This window comes from Psammomys obesus, unplaced genomic scaffold (assembly GCF_907164565.1).
Source record: "Psammomys obesus unplaced genomic scaffold, mPsaObe1.curated_primary_1811, whole genome shotgun sequence".
NCBI classification, from domain to species: Eukaryota; Metazoa; Chordata; class Mammalia; order Rodentia; family Muridae; genus Psammomys; species Psammomys obesus.
Genome location: NW_026596134.1, coordinates 1743047 through 1762335, shown reverse-complemented (window position 1 = coordinate 1762335; position 19289 = coordinate 1743047). Strand labels below are relative to the sequence as shown.

Sequence of the window (19289 nt, the reverse complement as noted above, 5' to 3'; positions counted from 1 at the left end):
GCCTTTTACGTGAATGCTAGAGATTTGAGTGTGTGTCCTCATGTTTGCACAGCAAGTGTTCTCACACATACTGAGCCCTCTCCTTGGTCCCTTCTCATTCTTCTTCAATATCAGGTTCTTGGAAAAAGCAACTCACATTAACCCTTTACCCTATAGTGAGAACACCCAGACCTGCCTTATTTGTCCTTCCTGGTTGGTTGCAGCCAACAAAGGTGCGAAACCCAGAATTTCAAATATAGATTTCCAAAAGAAGAAGTGAAGATGGTAGGCTGTCCCTGGGGCTGCCCCCTGAGCACCCTGCGTGACCAGCAGCTTCAGAGAGACTCTACTGTAGGTTCTCTGCATGAGTGGAAAATGTTCAGGTCCTTGGCTCCATCATAGGGAGACAGACAAGCTGGAGCACGAGACTCCCCATTATTGTCACAGGAACACACACAGCCCTTAAACACCCACCCGGAGCACAAGTCTCTGCTCCCATCACAAGTGCCAGTGGTATGTTCCTATAGAAAGGTTTTCTGAGTTATTTAAATTAAGGCAGTGCAAAATTGGGCCTTGCTGTTGACAGGCAGTGTGTCAGGACATAACGTCCTGGTGCCCCTGAGTGCAGAACCTACTCTCATGGGCCAGCCCCATTAGCTCTTCCTAGGCTTGAGGCCCCACAGCAAGCCTTCTCTGGCCACTAATGCTTTGGGTCTCTGCTAGAGGCAGGATGGAGGGAACTCTTTGTTTCCCTGAGCCAGGCAGCAGGATAGGCAGACAGTGCCATGTCATTGTGATGATGTGACTCCATTATCCTAAACCTTGATTGATAAGGCATAGGGGTCTTGTGCCCTGAGAATCTTCACTAACTGGGGGAGGCTTTGACCTCAGTCCCTTCTCCTCTGTACCTGTGGCCATGTAGCAGAGAACACGTGGGACAAGGTGCGAGGCTTATGGCAGTCTGGTGAGCTATTTCTAAGGAAGACAGGAAGATTACACCTGTGAGTGTGAGCTCTGAAAGGAGAGCTGATGGTATTGACACGATGCATGGATGCAGGCATGTGACAGACAGGCAATTTGCTATCCCAGAAATGGCCTAAGGTGGGGAGGCTGGGTAGAGTCAGAGCAGGAAGAGGGAGAGCTACTCTGGCCATGTGCTCACCTGTGGTGTTGGATAATGCCCCTTTCATTTGGTCGCCAGTCCTCCTGATGACTTGGTGCAAGCCCTGCGGGCCTGATATGATGACACCTTTCTGAGGTCTTTTGCATGAGGCAGGTCATGATCTGACTGCTTCCAGCTTCACCCTGTGTTCTGCACAAGTTCTTATCCCCAGAGACTCCCAGGAGGCCGGTGGGTCTCAGTGGGTGCACAGGGGTTGATGGCTCCAGCTTGTATTTCGGGATGACAGCACAGCATACTCGGAGTTCTGACGGGCTTTTATCCTTAACCCCTTTGGTCTGGAAGCGAGTAATAGACAGCCAAGCAGAGAAACTGAAAGAACTGGACAAGGAGATCCGTCCGTTCCGGCAGAACTGGGAGGAAGCCGACAGCATGAAGAGCAGCGTGGAGTCCCTCCAAAACCGTGTGACTGAGCTGGAGAGCGTGGACAAAAGTGCAGGGCAGGCGGCCCGAAACACAGGTGAGGGCACTGGGTCTGAGGCGGCTCCCAGTCACGTGCCACAGCACTGGGACCTGTGGAAATGCTATATCCGGCACAGCACATGCTGCCTCACAGCAGTTTCTTCAGGCACAGGCAGTGTATGCTGAGAGCCCTCCAGTAGGGACAGTTTTTCACTTAGAGTTGTCCCTCCACATGAGGCCCAGCATGGCAGGGTGCAGAACCCCCAGAGAGGCTGGACTACCTGTGAACTGCAGGGCACAGGGGTGTCAGGGCCCACTGACACATCTGAGGGCCCAGGGAGAGGGCCAGACCAGATGGGCAGCGGGCAGCCCAGCATTGCCCAGGCATTTCTGACATTGTGAGCAGATGTGTGCCTATAGCGTTGAGCCTGAATGAGCACAGGGGTGGTTTCCATGGAAGGATTAAGGAGTAAGGGTGGATTACTGTGCTCCATGGTTGGATTAAGCAGATGGAAGGCGTGTGGTTCCAATGGAATAGGACACAGCTTAGACTCAGGGTCTAGTGTCGGGAGGCCAGGGCCATGGGGCAGGGGAACATGGACAGATAGGCAGCCAGGCTCTAACAGCTGTAGCCTGACAGGTGGCACACTGTGGCTGCCCGAGGGGAGGGAGGATGCAATGCAGATGCCCCACAGCTTGTCCGTTCTGTACCTGTCACCTTCTGCAGTCGCAGTGGCGTCTGTGGGCTGCTGTTCCAGACGCTGGTGCACATGTGCCTCTTGGATGTTTGCATGTATCGATTGCCCAATGTTTTCTTGCCTGTGGCAGGCTTGCTGGAGTCCCAGCTGAGCCGGCATGACCAGATGCTGAGCGTTCATGACATCCGCTTGGCGGACATGGACCTGCGGTTCCAGGTCCTCGAGACTGCCAGCTATAACGGTGTGCTGATCTGGAAGATCCGTGACTACAAGCGCCGGAAGCAGGAGGCTGTCATGGGGAAGACCCTGTCTCTCTACAGCCAGCCTTTCTACACAGGTTATTTTGGCTACAAGATGTGTGCCAGGGTCTACCTGAATGGGGACGGAATGGGGAAAGGGACACACCTGTCGCTCTTCTTTGTCATTATGCGTGGGGAATACGATGCTCTGTTGCCGTGGCCGTTCAAGCAGAAAGTGACACTCATGCTGATGGATCAGGGGTCCTCCAGACGCCATCTGGGAGATGCATTCAAGCCTGATCCCAACAGCAGCAGCTTCAAGAAGCCCACTGGAGAGATGAACATCGCTTCTGGCTGCCCAGTGTTTGTTGCCCAGACTGTTCTAGAGAACGGGACGTACATTAAAGATGATACAATTTTTATTAAAGTCATAGTGGATACTTCTGATCTGCCTGACCCCTGACAAGAAGCCAGGGAGGCGGATTCAGCAGAAGGTAACTCCTCTGGGGGGTTGAACCGGTCTGTCTTCACGAAGGTCTTCGCCCTCAGAAAGGACCTTGTGGAACAGGGGAAGCAGCCGGAGGAGGAGGAGGAGGAGGCGTGGCTGGCAGGAGGAGCCACATGTGAAAACAGACCCCAACAGATTTCCTAATAGACTAGCCACACTCACTCTGAAGAATTATTTATCCTTCAACAAGATAAATATTGCTGTCAGAGAAGGTTTTCATTTTCATTTTTAAAGATCTAGTTAATTAAGGTGGAAACATATATGCTAAAAAGAAACATGATTTTTCTTCCTTAACTTGAACACCAAAAAAGAAAACACATGGAGGTAGCTGGATGTGTCAGCATGTTAATTTAAAAGGAGAACTTATGAAATAATAATACAATTCTGATATATTCATCCTAAAATTCAAGAGTGCAATCTTGTTTCAAATATAGTATATTGTCTATTTTTAAGGCCTCATCTGGTCTCTGTTTTAATAATTTGTTTGTCAGAAGACCCTGAGTAGGCATAAGGTCTCAAAATTCAGAAGTCATTTTTAATTTAAAGTTCTACAAATAATTGTTACTGCAAACATTTTGTTTTAAAACGTTGATAGACTGATACTTCTTGGAAGAAAATGTAAAATATCAAACACTGGTTATCACTTGTGATAGGAAAGAGAATATCCAACCTGTTGTTATTTCTCGTTAGAAATGTAACCCTTCAATATCTGTCGTAGTTAGTGACACTACTTCACAATGACTATGAGAGGACAATGCTCATGGATGCTGTGCATCATTTCAGATTTAAATTGTTTTCACCCTAAAATAGGGCATTAGTTGAACTTTGGAGTTCTAAACAAAATCCTGTAGGTTTTTAAAATTCTGCCCCATGTTTAGACAAGCTCTGTGTTGCTGACAGCACCAGCCTTGGTCTCCAGTGTCCAGTGTCCGGGGATAGGCAGGTGACCTGTGCTGCAGGAGGCCCCAGCAAGCGTCTCTCATCCTTCATACTGCTGCATTCGGCTGATGATCTCCGAAAGCAACATCTGCGCTCAGAGATGGTGGCATACGGTACATGTGCCTTAGATGTGACATGCTGCTTCTTGTCCCTGGGTTTCATCACCATGATTCAGAAAGTGATAGTTTAACCAGATCTCTCTCTCTCCACCGCCAGATCTTTGTCTCTCCCAGGGCCCTCAGACAATTCTGAACCTGCCTGGGGAAGCCAGGCCTCCGTTGGTGGCTTCTGAAGCCTCTGCTGCTAAATATTCAGAGTCCAACTCTAGGCCCCCAAGAGCAGCTCAGTTCCACCCCAAGGGAGGGAGGTGTGAGCAGAAGCCACACCCTTCCAGGTCTCCACAAGGGCCCTGAAGTCCCCCACAGCATGAAGGAGAAGCCCTCTGCCCCAAGCATTCCCGAGACCACTGGTCTGGGCCCTGCTCAGGCTGGCGGCAGCAGCCCTGGCCTCCCTGTTGGAAGGTGGCCAGCTGGTGCCCCAGCCTGTCCTGTCCAGACGGCACTCCCAGCTCACTGTTTACGTCTCTCTCGATGGTCCAACTGTGATTAGAAGCCTGGAGCCCTGCCCCGGTGCCCCTTTTGCTATGCACCACGCTTCATGGTGCTCTTACACTGATGGGTGCTACACGCGACAGGTGCTTCTTAGGCAAAACCAATGTGTGCGAACCACCGCATCTGTGCCACTTGCCCAAAAGGCGCGCCCACAATTGGCCAGCTGGGCCCGCGCTTCAGACTGCCTGCCTCTGGGCTCTCATGGTCGCGCGGGGACAGCTGGGTTGGTGCCGGTGGCCCACCTTATCTCTGGTGCTGCCATCTGTCCTGGGTGTGCCTTCGCCCCAGTGCCTGCTGGAAGTGCCCTCCTCTTGCACACCTGTCCCCACGCTTCCATGAGCGACCTCCTGGTTTCGAGCCCTCGCCCTGCCCTTCATGCCTGAAACATTTGGGTCTTCACCTGCTCCTCCTCTCCCCACTCTGCTGGGACCGCTTTGGGGTAAGTTGGTGGCTTTGGTTCTGCTCGTAAGACTGCAGAGCCTCCGTCCTTTCAAGGGTACCTCTTCTTCTTGCAGGCTATCCCGAGAGTTCTTCCCCCAAAGACACCCCCCCACCCCGGCACTCCCTAGCTGGCCCTGGGTAGCTTTTCCATGGCCAGGTGTCAGGGGCACCCCTGCAGGCCCCCTCCCCCCTCTGAAGAAGTCAGTGCAGTACCAATAGGCATAGCCAACAGCATCCTGCTGACAGAAAGCATGCCTGTCTTCAGTTTCAGAGCCTGGTATGAGGGTGACCCTGAGGTGTCCTCAGGCACTCCCTCCCTGCTGGTGAGACTTTCCACGGCTCCTTCCTATGTGAGTGGGCCCTCCTGGCCTCACCCGGTGCCTGCAGGGTGTGAGTAAACTGAGTAGCTTTGTCCCCTGGGATGAGGGCCTGGCATGTCACAGCTTCCTGTAGTGTGTCTATTGCATTGTTCAGTAACAGTAGAATAGTGGGCAAGCTCGTACCTCTGTGCCCTGTCTTAACTTGTGAAGGACGTGCTGAGGTGCATCCCCTGGTGGGCCTCGCTCTGCTCTGTCGCAGCATTCCTTGGCGCCCCTTTGGTGCTCACCACCTGGGCCAGTGTTGGGCTGTGGTCTCAGCATAGTTGAGGCCCTGTTGCCGATTCTGGCAGCCAGCCCTCACCATTTCACAGGGTCCTGGCCACAAGAAACACAGGGTGGTCGTGCAGGTGTGTGCCTGGCTGTGCAAAGGTGTCACTTGCTCATCTTTTAAAGGGGCCATTTGTTCCATGACCTCCGTGAGGAAATTGGACACAACTCCTGCTTGCCTGGGGGCAGTGATCATGCCTGCTCAAAGCCCCTGGGAGGATGCAGGCCACCACGTGGCAGTGTGTCCTGAGGCCTGGCCCAAAGGCTTTTGTGAGTAGCCGAAAGCCTGTGTCGGTAACCACCCGGGACCAGACTGGGAATGAGGGCTTTGCACCTCCATTGGTCAGGGAGAGGAAGGTAACCTCCTGACAGCGGCTCCTGTATCCCTTGGGGATAGACAGACCCAACCTAGGGCATGTAGCATGCTAGGCTGCAGGTAAGACAGGGCTGGATGAAAAGTGAACAAGCGTGCGTGCTGGTCTCGCACAGGAGAGCAGTGCCCACACCCCAGCCCACCCTGCTATCAGTTTCTGTAGAGCCCAGGCCCAGCATTCAGAAGAGCGATGGGTTGTTGAAAGGGTCAGCATCTCGGTCCACATCTGTCTCCCCTTCCTGGAGTAGCCTGTGACAGATGGCAACATGTCCCTAAGACAGCACAACAGTCAGCCAGCACAGCCATCAGCTGAGGGAGGTGTCCCGCTTATGGCCACCACACCCTCCTTCCTTTCTCTGCTCTATCTCCATTTGTTCCAAGGACTGGGACTCCGGGGAGCTGTGGCCAGCAGCGCTGTGGCTGTGTTCCCCAGGCAGCCTCCAGCAGGGCCTTCAGACCACCACCGCCATCTGTGGCCAGCCTCCTGAGAACCTGGCCACGCTCAGACACAGTCCCCTGTGGATAGCTAGCCGCTTTCCTATACCCCTCGGTCCGCCGGAGTCCCAGCTGGAGTCGGGACCGTGTGCCTGCTGCCTTGGGCCTGATGTGAGTGATGCCGCTGTAACTGAGCTACCTGTATGGCAGCAGCCACCCATGGCAGCCTGGCAGCTAGTGAGCAGCGTCCAGCAGAGAGGAGGCTGTCTGGGCACACCAAGTGACAGTGTCCTGGGTTGGACCACTCCTGCCAGCCCAAGAGGAGAGTGGGGAGAGCCAGTGCCAATAGTACCACCCTTGCCTCCACCTTCCCCCTGCACACTGCCAAGCATTGCAGGGACTGCGCTTTGTCCTTGGCCACGACATTTCCCACCTGACAGGTGACAGGGTGGGTCAGTCCCTACCCTCCCATACATCCCCACTGCTTGATAGTAACAGTGTCGGAGAAGGGCTGGGTGGAGCCTATGGTACATCTTTCACTTTCAGCCCAGCCCTTTCCTGGCTAGACTGCAGGAGAGCTAGTGTGTGTTTCCAGGCGTGCCGTTGTGTCTGAGTGTGACGTGACAAGGAAGGGTCTGTCTCTCCCAGATCCTCCCAGACTGAGGTCATGGTCTGTCTTCCGTTTGCAAATACATAGCAGCTGTTTTCTCCAAAATAGTATGTGCCCACAAGGGTCTTGGGTGAGGTGAGGTGATAATTGGCGAGTGACCCAGCCATTTTGTCAACTGCCCCACCCCAGCTGGCGCTGGCTGCCGCAGGCACTGTGGCACCGGGGAGCCAGGTTAGCAGGGACTGTAAGAAGTCAGCAGCCCAACCCAAAGGCCTGGACATACCCTAGCCTGTTGTCCACTTGGAGGGTTCCCTGGGTACCATTGCTAGGCAGGTGGGCAAGGCCAAGTGACCCACGCCAAGGCCAGCCATACAGCTAAGCAGCCCCAGTAGCCAAGCAGAGTGTGTGATCCATTTCCCTAGCCACACCACGTCTAGAGTCTTTCTTGTGAGTTCACTGTGGAAAGGAGGTTACAAGTCCAGGGTCACTGTGCCACTCCGTAGTCAGTGGTGACTGACATACACCCTTAGTCCCCTTAGTCAAGTAAGATAACCTTCAAAAGGCAAATAAATGACCTAATTGGAAAACACAAAAGCCGGCCTTCCTTCCAAGGATTTCCCTAAGAATCTGTGGGTGCTCTGACTGATGGAGGTCAGTGCAGACAGCTGCAGACTGTTCTAGTGTTGTGTTCTTCTCTCTGATGGCACACCTCTTGTGTTCAGTTCTATTAACCCAAAACAAAGACCAAAGAAGGCCAATCTCTCATTCGACTGCGTTTTTAACCTGCCTGTTTTGACACTTGCCGTCTGTAGTGGCCGCTCGCTGTGAGGCCCCATCTTGACAGTCCAAGTGATTGTGACCAGTGATTAACGTCCCGTGTTTTCTGCTCTTCTAAGAAACTGAGACAGTCTGAGTTATTGCGCAGCAATAATCCTGTCACCGGGAGTTAGCAGCACGTCTCATCTGATAGCATTATGATGTTTCGTATTCTGTTTACCGTGTGTTATGTGTGGTTTCATTTGGTATTTATTTGTGTTTTGAGGTCTTGCGATGTTTTGTTCTGCTGCTAATAATAAAAGTTTGTAAGACTGTAGAATGAAAATTTTGCAATGCTAAAGTGTCTATTAGAGGAAAATAAAGCTGATTTAAGAGTCCCGCTTTCTTATTGCAGCCCGAAGCTGCTGAGGCTTCAGGGTGGGCCCCCAGCTGTTCTCCAAGTGGCTGGGTGACAGCTGCTGGGGACAGTGTGGCTAGAAGGGGCCACCTTTCATTCCAAGATTTGCTGCCACCATCCCGAGATAGCAGAAGGTTCTGAGCAAGGCCTGCTTGCTTATGTCACCCTAGGGCTTGCCTAAGGCTCACCACAATGTGTGGCTTGGTTCAGGGTGAAGAGCAGAACACAGATGGCAGCCAGAATAGATACGAGCTGTGCCCTGCCAGGGAACCCAGTTCTGAAAAGTTCTGCCTTAAAAAGGGAGCCTGGCTTAGAGAGGAAGGCAGGCCCTGGGCTGTCTGGGGCCATGCGCTCTGTCCTGTGGAGGATGGCCGCCTGGGGCCAGGGATCGCTCAGGGCCCACTGCGTGTATGCAGGTTGCTGCCAGGTAACTAGAACTGCAAAAGGGGGCGTTAGACTGGGGGGTCTGGCTTACCCCTTGCTTGGAAATAGACTGTAGAGTGATGTAATCCCACACGCCTCATTTTGAAAACCCTGAAGAATTTGGAGCTGGTCCAAACCCTGTCACTGTGAGTTCTTTCCTAAGTGCTCGAGGGCCACCCGAAGCAGAGCCCTGAGGGCAAGCTAGTGGCCCACAGCCGAGGATGAGGGGGAGAGGCCTGTGAGCCTGGCCAGGGCCGTGGATGGAGGGACCTGGGGAACTCCTGGGAGCTGACAGGGCCAGTGGGCCCAGGCTGAGGGCAGCAGTGGCCGAGTGCTGACCTCTAGAGTGGGGGTATCACCAGCATGCAGACACCCATGAAGGTTTCTGTCTGGGGTCATGATAGCATCTGTTCCCAAGGTCCCTGTGTAGGATAAACCCTCTGGTGGCCTTGGACAGCTGGAGCCTTCACCTCTACCCGGTGGTGCTTGGATCACGGGGTGCCCGGTTGTACTGCAGCCCCAGGTGGCGCACACCAGGCCCTGAGCTCCAGAAGGCTCCGCCTGTGTGGCCCCTCGCTGTGGAACCTGGGGCCCAGCCACTGAGCTGCCCAGCCCTGCGACCACACTGTGGGTGGCCAGGTCACTGGAGCCGCTCCTCCGTAGGATGCTCCTCTGTAGGATGAACTTAGTCAAGCAGCCTTTGTCCCTGCAGGGACCCACCCAAGGAGGAACAAAGAGTGTTCAGGCTGGAGTCAGGAAGCCTGGCCTCCAGCTGAGGCTTCCCGGGACCCAGATAGCTATGGCCGTCCAGTGTCAGGGCAAAGGAGCTAGCCATGTGAAGGAAGGACGGAGAGGGCTGGCTCCTCATCCTGATAGACATCAGTGACCAACTTAATGGCATCTCTCAGCCCAGGACTCCTTGGGGCCTCTGCCTCTCCACGGCCCTTCCCCACTGCCCACGGGAGGGGGGGGGAGAAGAGGCAGCTGTCCCACCTCGTTTGGAAGGGCAGCAGGCTCCAGCACCTGCCAGAGGCTGAGACGGCGGGCAGCTGCTCCCGGCCTTTGAACCTCAAAGTGCTCTTTGCCCCAACCCTATCCAGCTCGTCGAGGCTGGCCCCAGCGGCAGTGGTCTAGCCCCTCGCCAGCCTCCTGTGTCCGCTCTTTATTTCTGCAGACACCCTTGTCCATCTGTTCCTTGCTTCCCCCTCTCACAGCACTGCAGGACTGTCTTCCAAGGTTCCCACAACCCCTGGGTAGGCCAGAAGCTACAGCGGCCGAGAATAAAACCAGCGGGATATAGTCTTCCTGGCACAGTTTGAACAGTGCCACAGTGGGGAAGCCTCTTGGGGACTGTTTCAGTGGCCTAGTGAGGCATATGGCTTCCCTGGCACAGGAAGGTTGCCTATGTACCCTTTTGAGAGTTTGACAAGCCCCTGGCCCCATCCTTACCCGAGGTAGCCACACTGTGAGTGCCCCTAGTTACCCTTTAGGGTTCTGCATTTCTCCTACTTCCTGGGGAAGTCCTGACCAGTGTACAAGTGTGTGTCCACGTGTGCCTGGGAGCCTGGGGGCTGTGGAGGGCGTTCTATAGACATACTGCCCGCCCCAGGCCTGCCACTGTGAGCTCAGCCTCGCTGCTGTTCTTCCATGCTGCCTCTCACAGGAAGCCTCTTCACCCAGGCGCTCTCGCCGCCCTTCCCGTGTGGCCACCGTGTGCCTCTGTGACCCACCTGGCCACTAGTGCCTGTGTCCCACGGCTCAAACTGGCTCAGCAGTGAGAGCCAGAGCTCAGTCTGTGACATTGCTTCCTCTCAAGAATGTGACCCCGAGGGTCTCCTTCATGCGTGGCCTAGCTGGAGGCAAGAGTCAACCCTCTCAACACTTACCCTGCTGAACCTGAACAGCGATGCCCCCTTGAAGGCAACTGTACAGGGTAAAGGGTGGACAGAGCTGGCTTCCTGCACAGTCTATGCCCACCCTGGGTGTGAAAACAAGTGCCCCCTAGTGGGAGAAATGCCCTCTGCGAGGGAGAAGCCAGCGTGGAGGGGGAGGATTGAGCTCAGCACGGGAGTGGGGGCGTCCAGGGAGGAGGCTCAGGGAGCCCCGAGCTGAGCAGCTCTTCCGTCAGCACCTCTGTTCGCCACCCATCACCCGCACAACTCATCACAGCACCAACAGCCCTGCGGTGGCAAAACAGCGGACAGAGGCAGCGGCCTCGGGGAGAAAGGTGTGTTTGGGCATAGGGCAGGGAGGGCGTGGCGGCTGGGGCCGGGATTGTGCTGCCCACGATCAGCGCACGTGCTGCCTGCCTTACTTCCCAGCCCCGGCCAGAGGTGCTCCCTCGGTGAGGCGGCATAGCCTGCCACCTGCCTACCGTGGGCACGGCCCGCGGTTCCCACCTTCCTTCCTGGCACCCTCGCACTCACCCTTTCTGCCCTGCGGGGACTTGTGACTGGCGGGGCTGCATCACAAGAGACAACTCCTCTGGGCCGCGAGAAGCCTTCCCAGCGGCCTCTCACCATCCCCGTGCGCCCACTCTCCATCCTCCTCCCTGCGCCGCCGAGTGGTCTAACCTCACCTACCGTCCATTTCCACCTGCTCCCACAGAACTCCCTGTTACCTCAAGCAACCTTCCCTCCCTTCCCAGCATCTCCCTAACCTTCCCAGGTAGCTCCGTCTACCCGCCAGCTGCCATCCGTCCGTCCGGCAGCGTCTCAGCCCACTGTCCTCTGTCCACCCGGCCGCAGCCCCCCCCATCTCCACACAACCGGAGAAGGTGGGCCAAGACGGCCGAGCGCAGGGCTGTGGGCCACCCCACCCCACGGCAAAGCCAGGCAACACCCTCTCACTGGGCGCCCAGGGCCCTGGGTCCTAAAGGGCGGATGCTGAGGTCGCGGAGGGGGGCTCGGGAGACAGCTGGGCGGGTCCCGAGGTCAATGAGTAACGTCTGGGCGCCCCCTGCCCCTCGCCCCGCCCGGTCACGTGGGGCCCTCAGAGCAAAGTCCGCACCGCGACGTGAGGCGTCCTCGCCGGCGAGATGGGCGCCCGGGGCCAGGTCCTTCTGTGGCTGCAGCTCTGCGGTAGGCCGCGTCACCCGGGTCTGGACCCGGGGGCCGAGGGTCGCGGTCTCGGGAGAGGGTGGGCTATGACGGAGGCGGCGTTCGCGGCCTGCCTCAGTCTCCCCGTGCTCTGGCGTGGGCGGGGGAGGCCCCCAATGCCCAGGAGGTGGCGAAGCCGCAGTCCTGTCCCTGTGGACCGTCGAGCCCCTCGTGGCTCCTCTGCGCACAGCTGGGACAGGGCGGCCCGCTCCGGCCTCCGGGCTCCCCCCTGCTCCCTGTGCGCGCCCCACCAGAGCTCCCTCCTGCGGCCTGTTCCCCCCCGAACCTGCGGACCCCACCCCGGACAGCCAGCGTCCCGTCAACAGGGGGTGGCGTCCCCTGGGAGGGCGAGGGCACGCTTGCGTGGGCTCTGCAGATCGGCTAGGAGTGCGCCGGAGACGGCCGCAGCGGCGTCCGCGCAGGGGCTGCCCCTGGGCGCGGGAGAGCGGCGCCGGGCCAGGGTCCCCGATCCGCAGCAAGGCTGCGAGCAGCTCCGCGCGCTTCTCGGGACGTGGTCCCGGAGGCCGACCTCAGCCTCCCTTCCTCTAGCGCTGACTCGGGCCGCGGACAAACTTTGGGTCCCCGACACCCACTTCGATACTGCCTCCAACTGGAGTCAGAACCGGACCCCGTGCGCGGGAGATGCGGTCCGGTTCCCGGCGGACAAGGTGCCTTGCTGGGGGTTCGGGGGGCGGAGGGGCGCGGGGGTCGGCCAGCCCCGCGCCTGACGCCACATCTTGCTGCAGATGGTGTCGGTCCTGGTTCGAGACAGCCACGCCATCTCGGACATGGTAAGGCTCGGGGCTGTGGCCACAGGGGCCAGTGGCGGGCCCAGGGTCGCTGAAAGCCCCTTCCCGGGTCTCTGTGCGCCGCCACGGGGGCCTCTGGATGGGAAGGGACCTCGGAGAGCGCGTGGGGATCTCGCGGCTCCGCTGCGCCATCCCCTCCCCCCTCCCCTCCCCCAGCCTGCGCCGCAGGGGGCCTCTGGGACGCCAGCCTGCCCTGCCCTGCTCGGGAGGCTGCGTTAGCCACCCGCCTGCAGAGCCGGTGAACCAGCTGGCCGGAGGCTTAGAAGCCAGAGGTTCAAGGCCTCGGCCTCGCCGCGCGCACGCCAAGGCTTCGGCGCGCTGAAGGCGGCCTCCGCCGACCCTACTCGACCCCTGCGGCTGGAGATAAGAGTGAGGGGTTTGTTTCTGGTCTTGTTAAGAGTTTTTTGTTTTGTTTTCTGTGAATGGGGGTTTTGTCTGCATGGTACAGCTGTGCTCCACGTGTTCGGGGCGTGGGGCCTCTTGGAGCTGAGTTACAGACGTTTGTGAGCCACCACGTGGGTGGTGGGATTCAAACCCAGGTCCTCCATTAACAGCCAGTGCCCTTAGCCGCTGAGCTGTCAGCCGCACCCACCAAAGCAAACCAAAAGAACAATACTACGTAGCAATGAGAATATAAGACCCCCATTTTGTTACCCATGGGTTTGTGTGTGTGTGTTGTTTTGTTTTCTTTTGGTTTTTTAAGATAGGGTTTCTCTGTGTAGCCCTGGCTATCTTGGCATTTGTTTTTATAGACCAGGCTGGCTTCAATCTCAGAGATCTTCTTGCCACCAAGAAATCATATTTTCTATGGGTCAGGGTCTCAAGTAGCCCAGGCTGGCCTTGAACTCATTCTGTTGATGAGGCTGACCTGGAACTCATGATCTTCCTGCCTTGCCCCCAAGATTACAGGTGTGAGCTGCCAGCCAAGGCTTGATACCCAAGTTTTAACCACATCCAGCCCTTGCTGGGTATGTGCTGGGGCTCACAGGTGTGCTGACGCAGAGGACAGTCCCTGTCTGGCGACAGCAAGGTTGGCCCCACCCGTCCGAAGCCCCCTTCCCCAGCCTCAGGGACAGTGATGTGGTCATGTGTCAGTGTGTGTGCGTGTGAAACCCTCACAGGCAGTGACTCCTGGAGGCCGTCTCTATTACCACACAAAATCTTAAAGATTGTGTGTTCAGCAAGCAGCTCCGAGCCCCTCCCCTCCTCCTCACTCCCTCCTCTCCGGCATTCTGGCTCACGGTGTGAGCTGCCTAGGGATGTCTATTGACATACAGGGGCGCGGGCACGTTGGGGAGCAGTGTCACCTCTTTCTCGGAGTCCCCTCCAGCTCCTCACACGCTCCTCCCCGGCAGAGAGGACCTCCCTGGGGGTTTTCTGCCTCCTTCCGTCTCCATCTCTGCCTTGGTTGGTAGGAAACACGCGCCCTCCCCATTTATTGATGCGGCTCTGGTTGCTGCACATAGAGGCCATGGGCTGTGTCTCCCAACATTCCATCAGCTTCGTTCTCCCATGGCCTTAAGATGCGCTCTGCAGAGCAGGTATGGTTGGAACACGCCTTTGTACCAGCACTCGGGAGGCGGAGACACGCTGACCTAAGTTCAGGTCAGCCTGGTCTGCACTGATTGCAACCTTTTGTTGTTTTGTTTTGAGACAGGGTTTCTCTGTGTAGCCTTGGCTATCCTGGACTCTCTTTGTTATCAAGGCTGGTCTCGAACTCACAGAGATCCACTTGCCTCTGCCTCCCAGAGTGCTGATGGCAACCGTTTTAGCAAATACTCTATCTTCAGAAATATCTATATCACGCTTCATAACCATTCATTTATAACATAACCAAAATTACAGTTATGAAGTAGCAACAAAAATGTTTTTGTTTTTAACACATGAGAACTGTGTTAAAGCGTCGCAGCGTTAGGAAGGTGGAGAGCCGCTGGTCTACATACATCTTCCAGGCCAGCCGGGGACACACAGCAGCAACAGAGTAACAAGTGCTCCGTGTGTAACAAGAACTGACCCCCAAGTGCTCTCCAGAGTTGGTGTCAATCATGAATGGGGCCCTTAAAAATTACATTCTGTAGTCGTTGGTTCTTCTCAGATGAAAAAATGGCAGCCATCCCTCTTGTTTTCAGGTCTGCTTACTTCTTTTCCTTTCCTTATTGGCCGTGCTCACTCCTCCCATGGACATATGAACCTTTGTCATGTTGTAAAGCGTGTCACATTTCCCTCCTGGGGGCCTGCCATGTTGGCTCTGTTCAGAAGACATAAGCTCTAGCACATTGTAGAAACTCCATGGCTACAGCTAGCAGCTTTTTCAGAATTGAGTAAGGTGTTGAAACTCCCAGTGTTGTTTCCTAATGGGCTGAGATTGCAGTTCCACCTTGTTTTAATTCTCCAAGAGACTAACGTCCTGCAGGCAACACGATGTGCATGCAGTACCTCCAGAGGCCGGAAGAGGGCGTCAGACAACAGGCTGTGAGCCACCCTGCGGAAACGCCGCCGGCCTCCTGCAAGCCGAGGCAGGGTCTATCCACTGAGCCATCTCTCCAGACAGCTACTGTCTCTCTGTGCTTTGCTTCCTGTCTGTTCTTCCTGAGGCTAGACTATTGTCTTTGATATTAAACACGCTGCACACATGCTCCCGTGGGGTGGATTCTGCTGGTAGACACCAGCTGCCGTTTCCCCAGTTTCCGGTCTGGAGGGCGCGCCTTACTGTTTCCTGTTTCCGCCTCAGCCTTCCCCAGCCCTCACACACGCGTTTAGTACTCGGATGTCTACCTGCTCCTGGACTCCTGTGGAGCCTGGGCGTGCACACCCGCCACTGAACACCAGCTAGCTCAGCCCTGCCGTTTCTCTCCGTCCGCTAACGACTGTCCTCGAACGGGGTGACTTCCACACTCTCCGTAACTCTTCAGTTCTGTTCCTCTGCGATGCGAGGGGCAAACGCTGCCTAGGTCCACCCCAGCCCTATCTACTCCAGCCCTGCTCTTCATGAGAGTGCGTCCGTTCACACGGCTGTGCCACCTCCCGCGCTGAGGTTCCGCTCTGCTTTCAGTATGCCACGTGTCCCCAGCTGTCCCCACCTGCGGGTGTAGCTGCCTGGGACACCAGTGCGAGCCTTTGAAAGCGCCTGGGCTGTAGGTGATGCCTGATGGCCCCGCAAGGAGCAGCTCCCGCGTGCCCCTGTCTTCTCAGCTCTGGGAGAAGGATGGAGGGATGCGGGTCCTGAGGCTTGGGGGCCCGGGAAACAAATGGTGTGTCAGGGGTCACCCTTCCCTTCCCCACACAGCATATTCCTAGCATAGAGCTGGGTTCGGGCGGTGAGGAGGTGGAACCACGCCTCCAGCGACAGCCACTCTTGCGTTCCCTGCTCTCTCCGGCATCCCTCCCCCCGAAACTGAAGCCCCTTCCCCAGTGGCGTCTGAACATTTGAAGCTCGGCTTCTAGGACCTGGGAGACCCTGTCTTACACTTTCTCCAGAGTGACGGGTGCTGGCGAATGTCACCTCTTGCCCCAAGTGTTCCACGGGTTCCCGGGGTCTCAGCTCTGTCCTGCTCCTTAGCACCAGGCTTTGCCACCTAGGCCTAAGGTGACCCTCTAGTCTCGGCTCCGGCTCAGAGCAGCTGGCACACGTTGGGCCCGGTGGAGGACACCTTCCCTTTTCTTTCCCTGGTGAGCTCCTCTTCCTGTCAGCCTTAGCCAGGTTAAGGTTCCCGGGCCCTGACCTCACCTAGATCCCCCCAAGGACGCAGCTCGGGCTCTCCCTGGTGCCCGGGAGGTTGTCGTTGGTCGCAGTGCGCGCCTGGACCACGTGCCCCCTCAGCCCGCGCCTTCCGCAGCTCCTGCCGCTGGACGGGGAGTTCGTCCTGGCCCCGGGAGCCGCCTTCAGTGCTGCAGGGCTTGGCTCGGACCCGGCTTGCAACTCCGGTGAGAGAGACAGGCGTGGCTCGGGGCGTGGCTAGAGGGGGCGTGGTCAGTGGTGGGCGGGGCGGGGCTTGCGGAGGGCATGCTTAGGGGCGGGGCTTGCAGAGAGCGTGCCCTGCGGAGGGCGCGGGAACGGCGCTCCGGGCCGCGCCGGGCTCAGCGGGGCGTGGGCTGGCGCGCCCCTCCACAGACGCCCCGCTGCTCTTCCGCAACCCCGACCGCTTCTCCTGGCTTGACCCACACCTGTGGAGCCCCGTGACCCAGGAGCGCGGCCTCTTCTCCGTGGACGCCGAGCGCGTGCCCTGCAGCTACGACGACGTCCTCTTCCCGAGCGACGGGTCTTTCCGCGTGGCGCTCGGCCCGGGCCCCAACCCAGTGCACGTCCGCAGCGTCTCGGCCGTGGGCCAGGTGAGCAGACGCGGGAGGGCTCGGGTCCCCTGCGCCGTGCGCGTCCGCGTGGCGCCCCGCGCACTCAAGACTCTCCCCGCTCGCCCGGCCGCCGCCGATGCCGCCACCCGCAGACGTTCACGCGCGACGAGGACCTGGCCGCCTTCCTGGCGTCCCGCGACGGCCGCCTGCGCTTCCACGGGCCGGGCACGCTGAGAGTGGGCTCCGAGGCCTGCACCGACGCGTCGGGCTGCGTCTGCGGCCAGGCCGAGGTGAGCGAGCGGGGCGCGGGGACAACGCGGGGTCCGTCCCCGGCCGCGGGGGCGTGGCTGCCGTCGCGGGGGCGTGGCTTCCGCGGAGGGGCGTGGCTCCCGCTGCGCTTTCCCGCACTCACCTCCGCGCCCCCTCCCAGACGCTGCCCTGGATCTGCGCGGCCCTGCTGCAGCCCCTGGGCGGCCGCTGCCCCCCGGCCACCTGCCGAGACCCCCTGCTGCCTCAAGGACAGTGCTGCGAGCTCTGCGGTGAGCGGCCCCCGCCCCCGCGCTCCCCCCGGGCTCGCCTCTCCCGCTGGGGTCCGCGGCGTTGACCTGTCCTCCCGTCGCAGGAGCCGTCGTGTCGTTGACCTACGACCCCACGTTTGACCTGGAGCGCTACCGAGCGCGGCTGCTGGACCTGTTCCTGAAGCAGGTAACGAGGCCGCGAGGCGGGGGCCAGCTGTTGGCAGCTGAGCCCCGGCTCTACCGCCCCCCTCGGCCGGGGGCCAGAGCCCGAGCCAACCCTCCCCCTCCCCAGCCCCAGTACCAGGGGCTGCGGGTGGCTGTGTCCAAGGTGCTGCGCGAGGCCCACACCGAGATCCAGGTGGTGCTGGTGGAGACCGGGCCCGAGCCGGGCGCAGCGGGACGGCTGGGCCACGAGCTCCTTCAGGACGCGGCGGCTCAAGGTAGCCCCCTCCCGCCCTCCGCCCTCCGAGCCCGGCCGCCTGGCCCCCGCTGAGCCTGTCTCCTTGCAGGCAGCGTGCTGGGCGTCTCGTCTGCGACCCTGCGGCTGTCGGGCAGGCCCACGGGAGGCTCCGCGCTGGACGGGGAGCGGTCGGGTGCCGGGCTGGCGGGCGGCGTGGCGGCCATGGTGTTGCTGGCGCTGCTGGGCGCGGCGCTGCTGCTGCTGTACCGCAGCGGGAGGCTCAGGTACGCGGCCCCTCCTGAGGGCGGCCCCCCAGGGGCTGGCCAGGCCGGCGGGCCTCACCGCACTCGCATGCCTCCCGCAGGTGGAGAAGGCATGGGGAGGCTGAGCTCTCCTGGGCTGGGCTGCCGCTGGGTTTCCGAAACCCGATTTTCGACGTGATCGTCTTCAAGCAGCAGGTGAGACGGAGGGGAGAAGCCTGGGCGGGCGGGGGAGGGGGGGCTTCCCAGAAGCTGGGACCCTGACCCTGTCGCCCCGCAGCCCTCCCAGCCCACTGTGGAGCTCTCTGACTCAGCCCAGAAGGTGGACTTGGACTCAGCCCAGAAGGTGGACTTGGACTCAGCCCAGAAGGTGGACTTCGATGCCAACTTCAGCTACTTCGTTAACCCACTGTTTGCTGGGGAGGCAGAGGCAGAGGCCTGACCTGGGAGGGCACCAGGCTCCCACCTGGGCACTGGCCTCGCCCTAAGAGACCATGACTTCTCTTCTGGTGGCAAGGACAGGCCTTGTCCAATAAAGGGTTGCTTTTTTTTGTTGTTGGTTTGTTTTGACCTGCTAGCGGATGGGTGGCTGGTCCTATTTGTAACCTTGCTTTACTTTCAGTGAATGGGATCCGAGCACAGGTCCTCAGACCCAGGCAAGCATTGCTTTTACCACTCAGTCGTGGGTCTGGGTTTGAGGTGGGTGTCTCACCACACACCCTCAGGAGACATTAAGCTCAGCCAGCTCCCTGTCTCAGTCTCCAGCATTAACGGGGTTTCAGGAGCTCTGACTCCCTCAACCTGGCAGTGAAATGGCCGTTGAAGCTGGGACAGGGCTGTCCTGGTCAGAAGGAAGCAATTGGTGACCTTTAACTGGTATCTGCCAGGTTCAGTCTCACTGGACTAGGGCCCCTCTCCCTCAGTACTCATTCCTGTTTGTGGCTGCTGGGGCGAGGGGCAGGGGTTTGCTTTGTAGCCACACAGTGGACAGGAAGCGTGTGCCTTCGGTCCACCTCGGGTTGTCCAGCTTAAGCTGACAGGGTGTTAGGAAAGAGCCCTGTGGCCAGGCATGGTGGTGCAAACCCACAATCCCAGAGATGCTGGAGTGCAGGTGGGGTCAGGATGATGGAGCACAGCCTCGGCTGTGTTGCAGTAAATAAAAGCAAAGAAACTAGACAATGGGGTGGCTGAGGAGATGGCTGGGTGGGTGAGGAGATGGTTGGGTGGCTGGGGAGATGGCTGGGTGGGTGAGGAG

At 58.4% G+C, this 19289-nt stretch overlaps 2 protein-coding genes across 9 annotated transcripts in view; both read left to right on the top strand.

Moving 5' to 3' along the window:
* Nucleotides 1-8214, top strand: part of Traf3 (TNF receptor associated factor 3) — a 102823-nt gene extending 94609 nt beyond the window's left edge. For all 8 annotated transcript variants that reach the window (XM_055592864.1, XM_055592863.1, XM_055592869.1 and 5 more), the window contains 2 exons: nt 1445-1619; nt 2390-8214. In XM_055592864.1, the coding sequence (XP_055448839.1) occupies nt 1445-1619; nt 2390-2961 (747 nt within the window). In that variant the 3' untranslated portion in view covers nt 2962-8214. The remainder of the gene's footprint in view (nt 1-1444; nt 1620-2389) is intronic.
* A 3436-nt stretch (nt 8215-11650) lies between these two features.
* On the top strand, nt 11651-18583 carry Amn (amnion associated transmembrane protein). The gene is made up of 12 exons (XM_055593273.1): nt 11651-11739; nt 12307-12425; nt 12504-12548; nt 16403-16490; nt 16678-16895; nt 17009-17146; nt 17287-17395; nt 17479-17561; nt 17667-17814; nt 17884-18058; nt 18139-18232; nt 18315-18583. Exons 1-12 carry the CDS (start codon nt 11697-11699, stop codon nt 18474-18476), a joined length of 1422 nt encoding a protein of 473 aa, XP_055449248.1. The 5' UTR covers nt 11651-11696; the 3' UTR covers nt 18477-18583.
* Nucleotides 18584-19289: the final 706 nt, after the last annotated feature.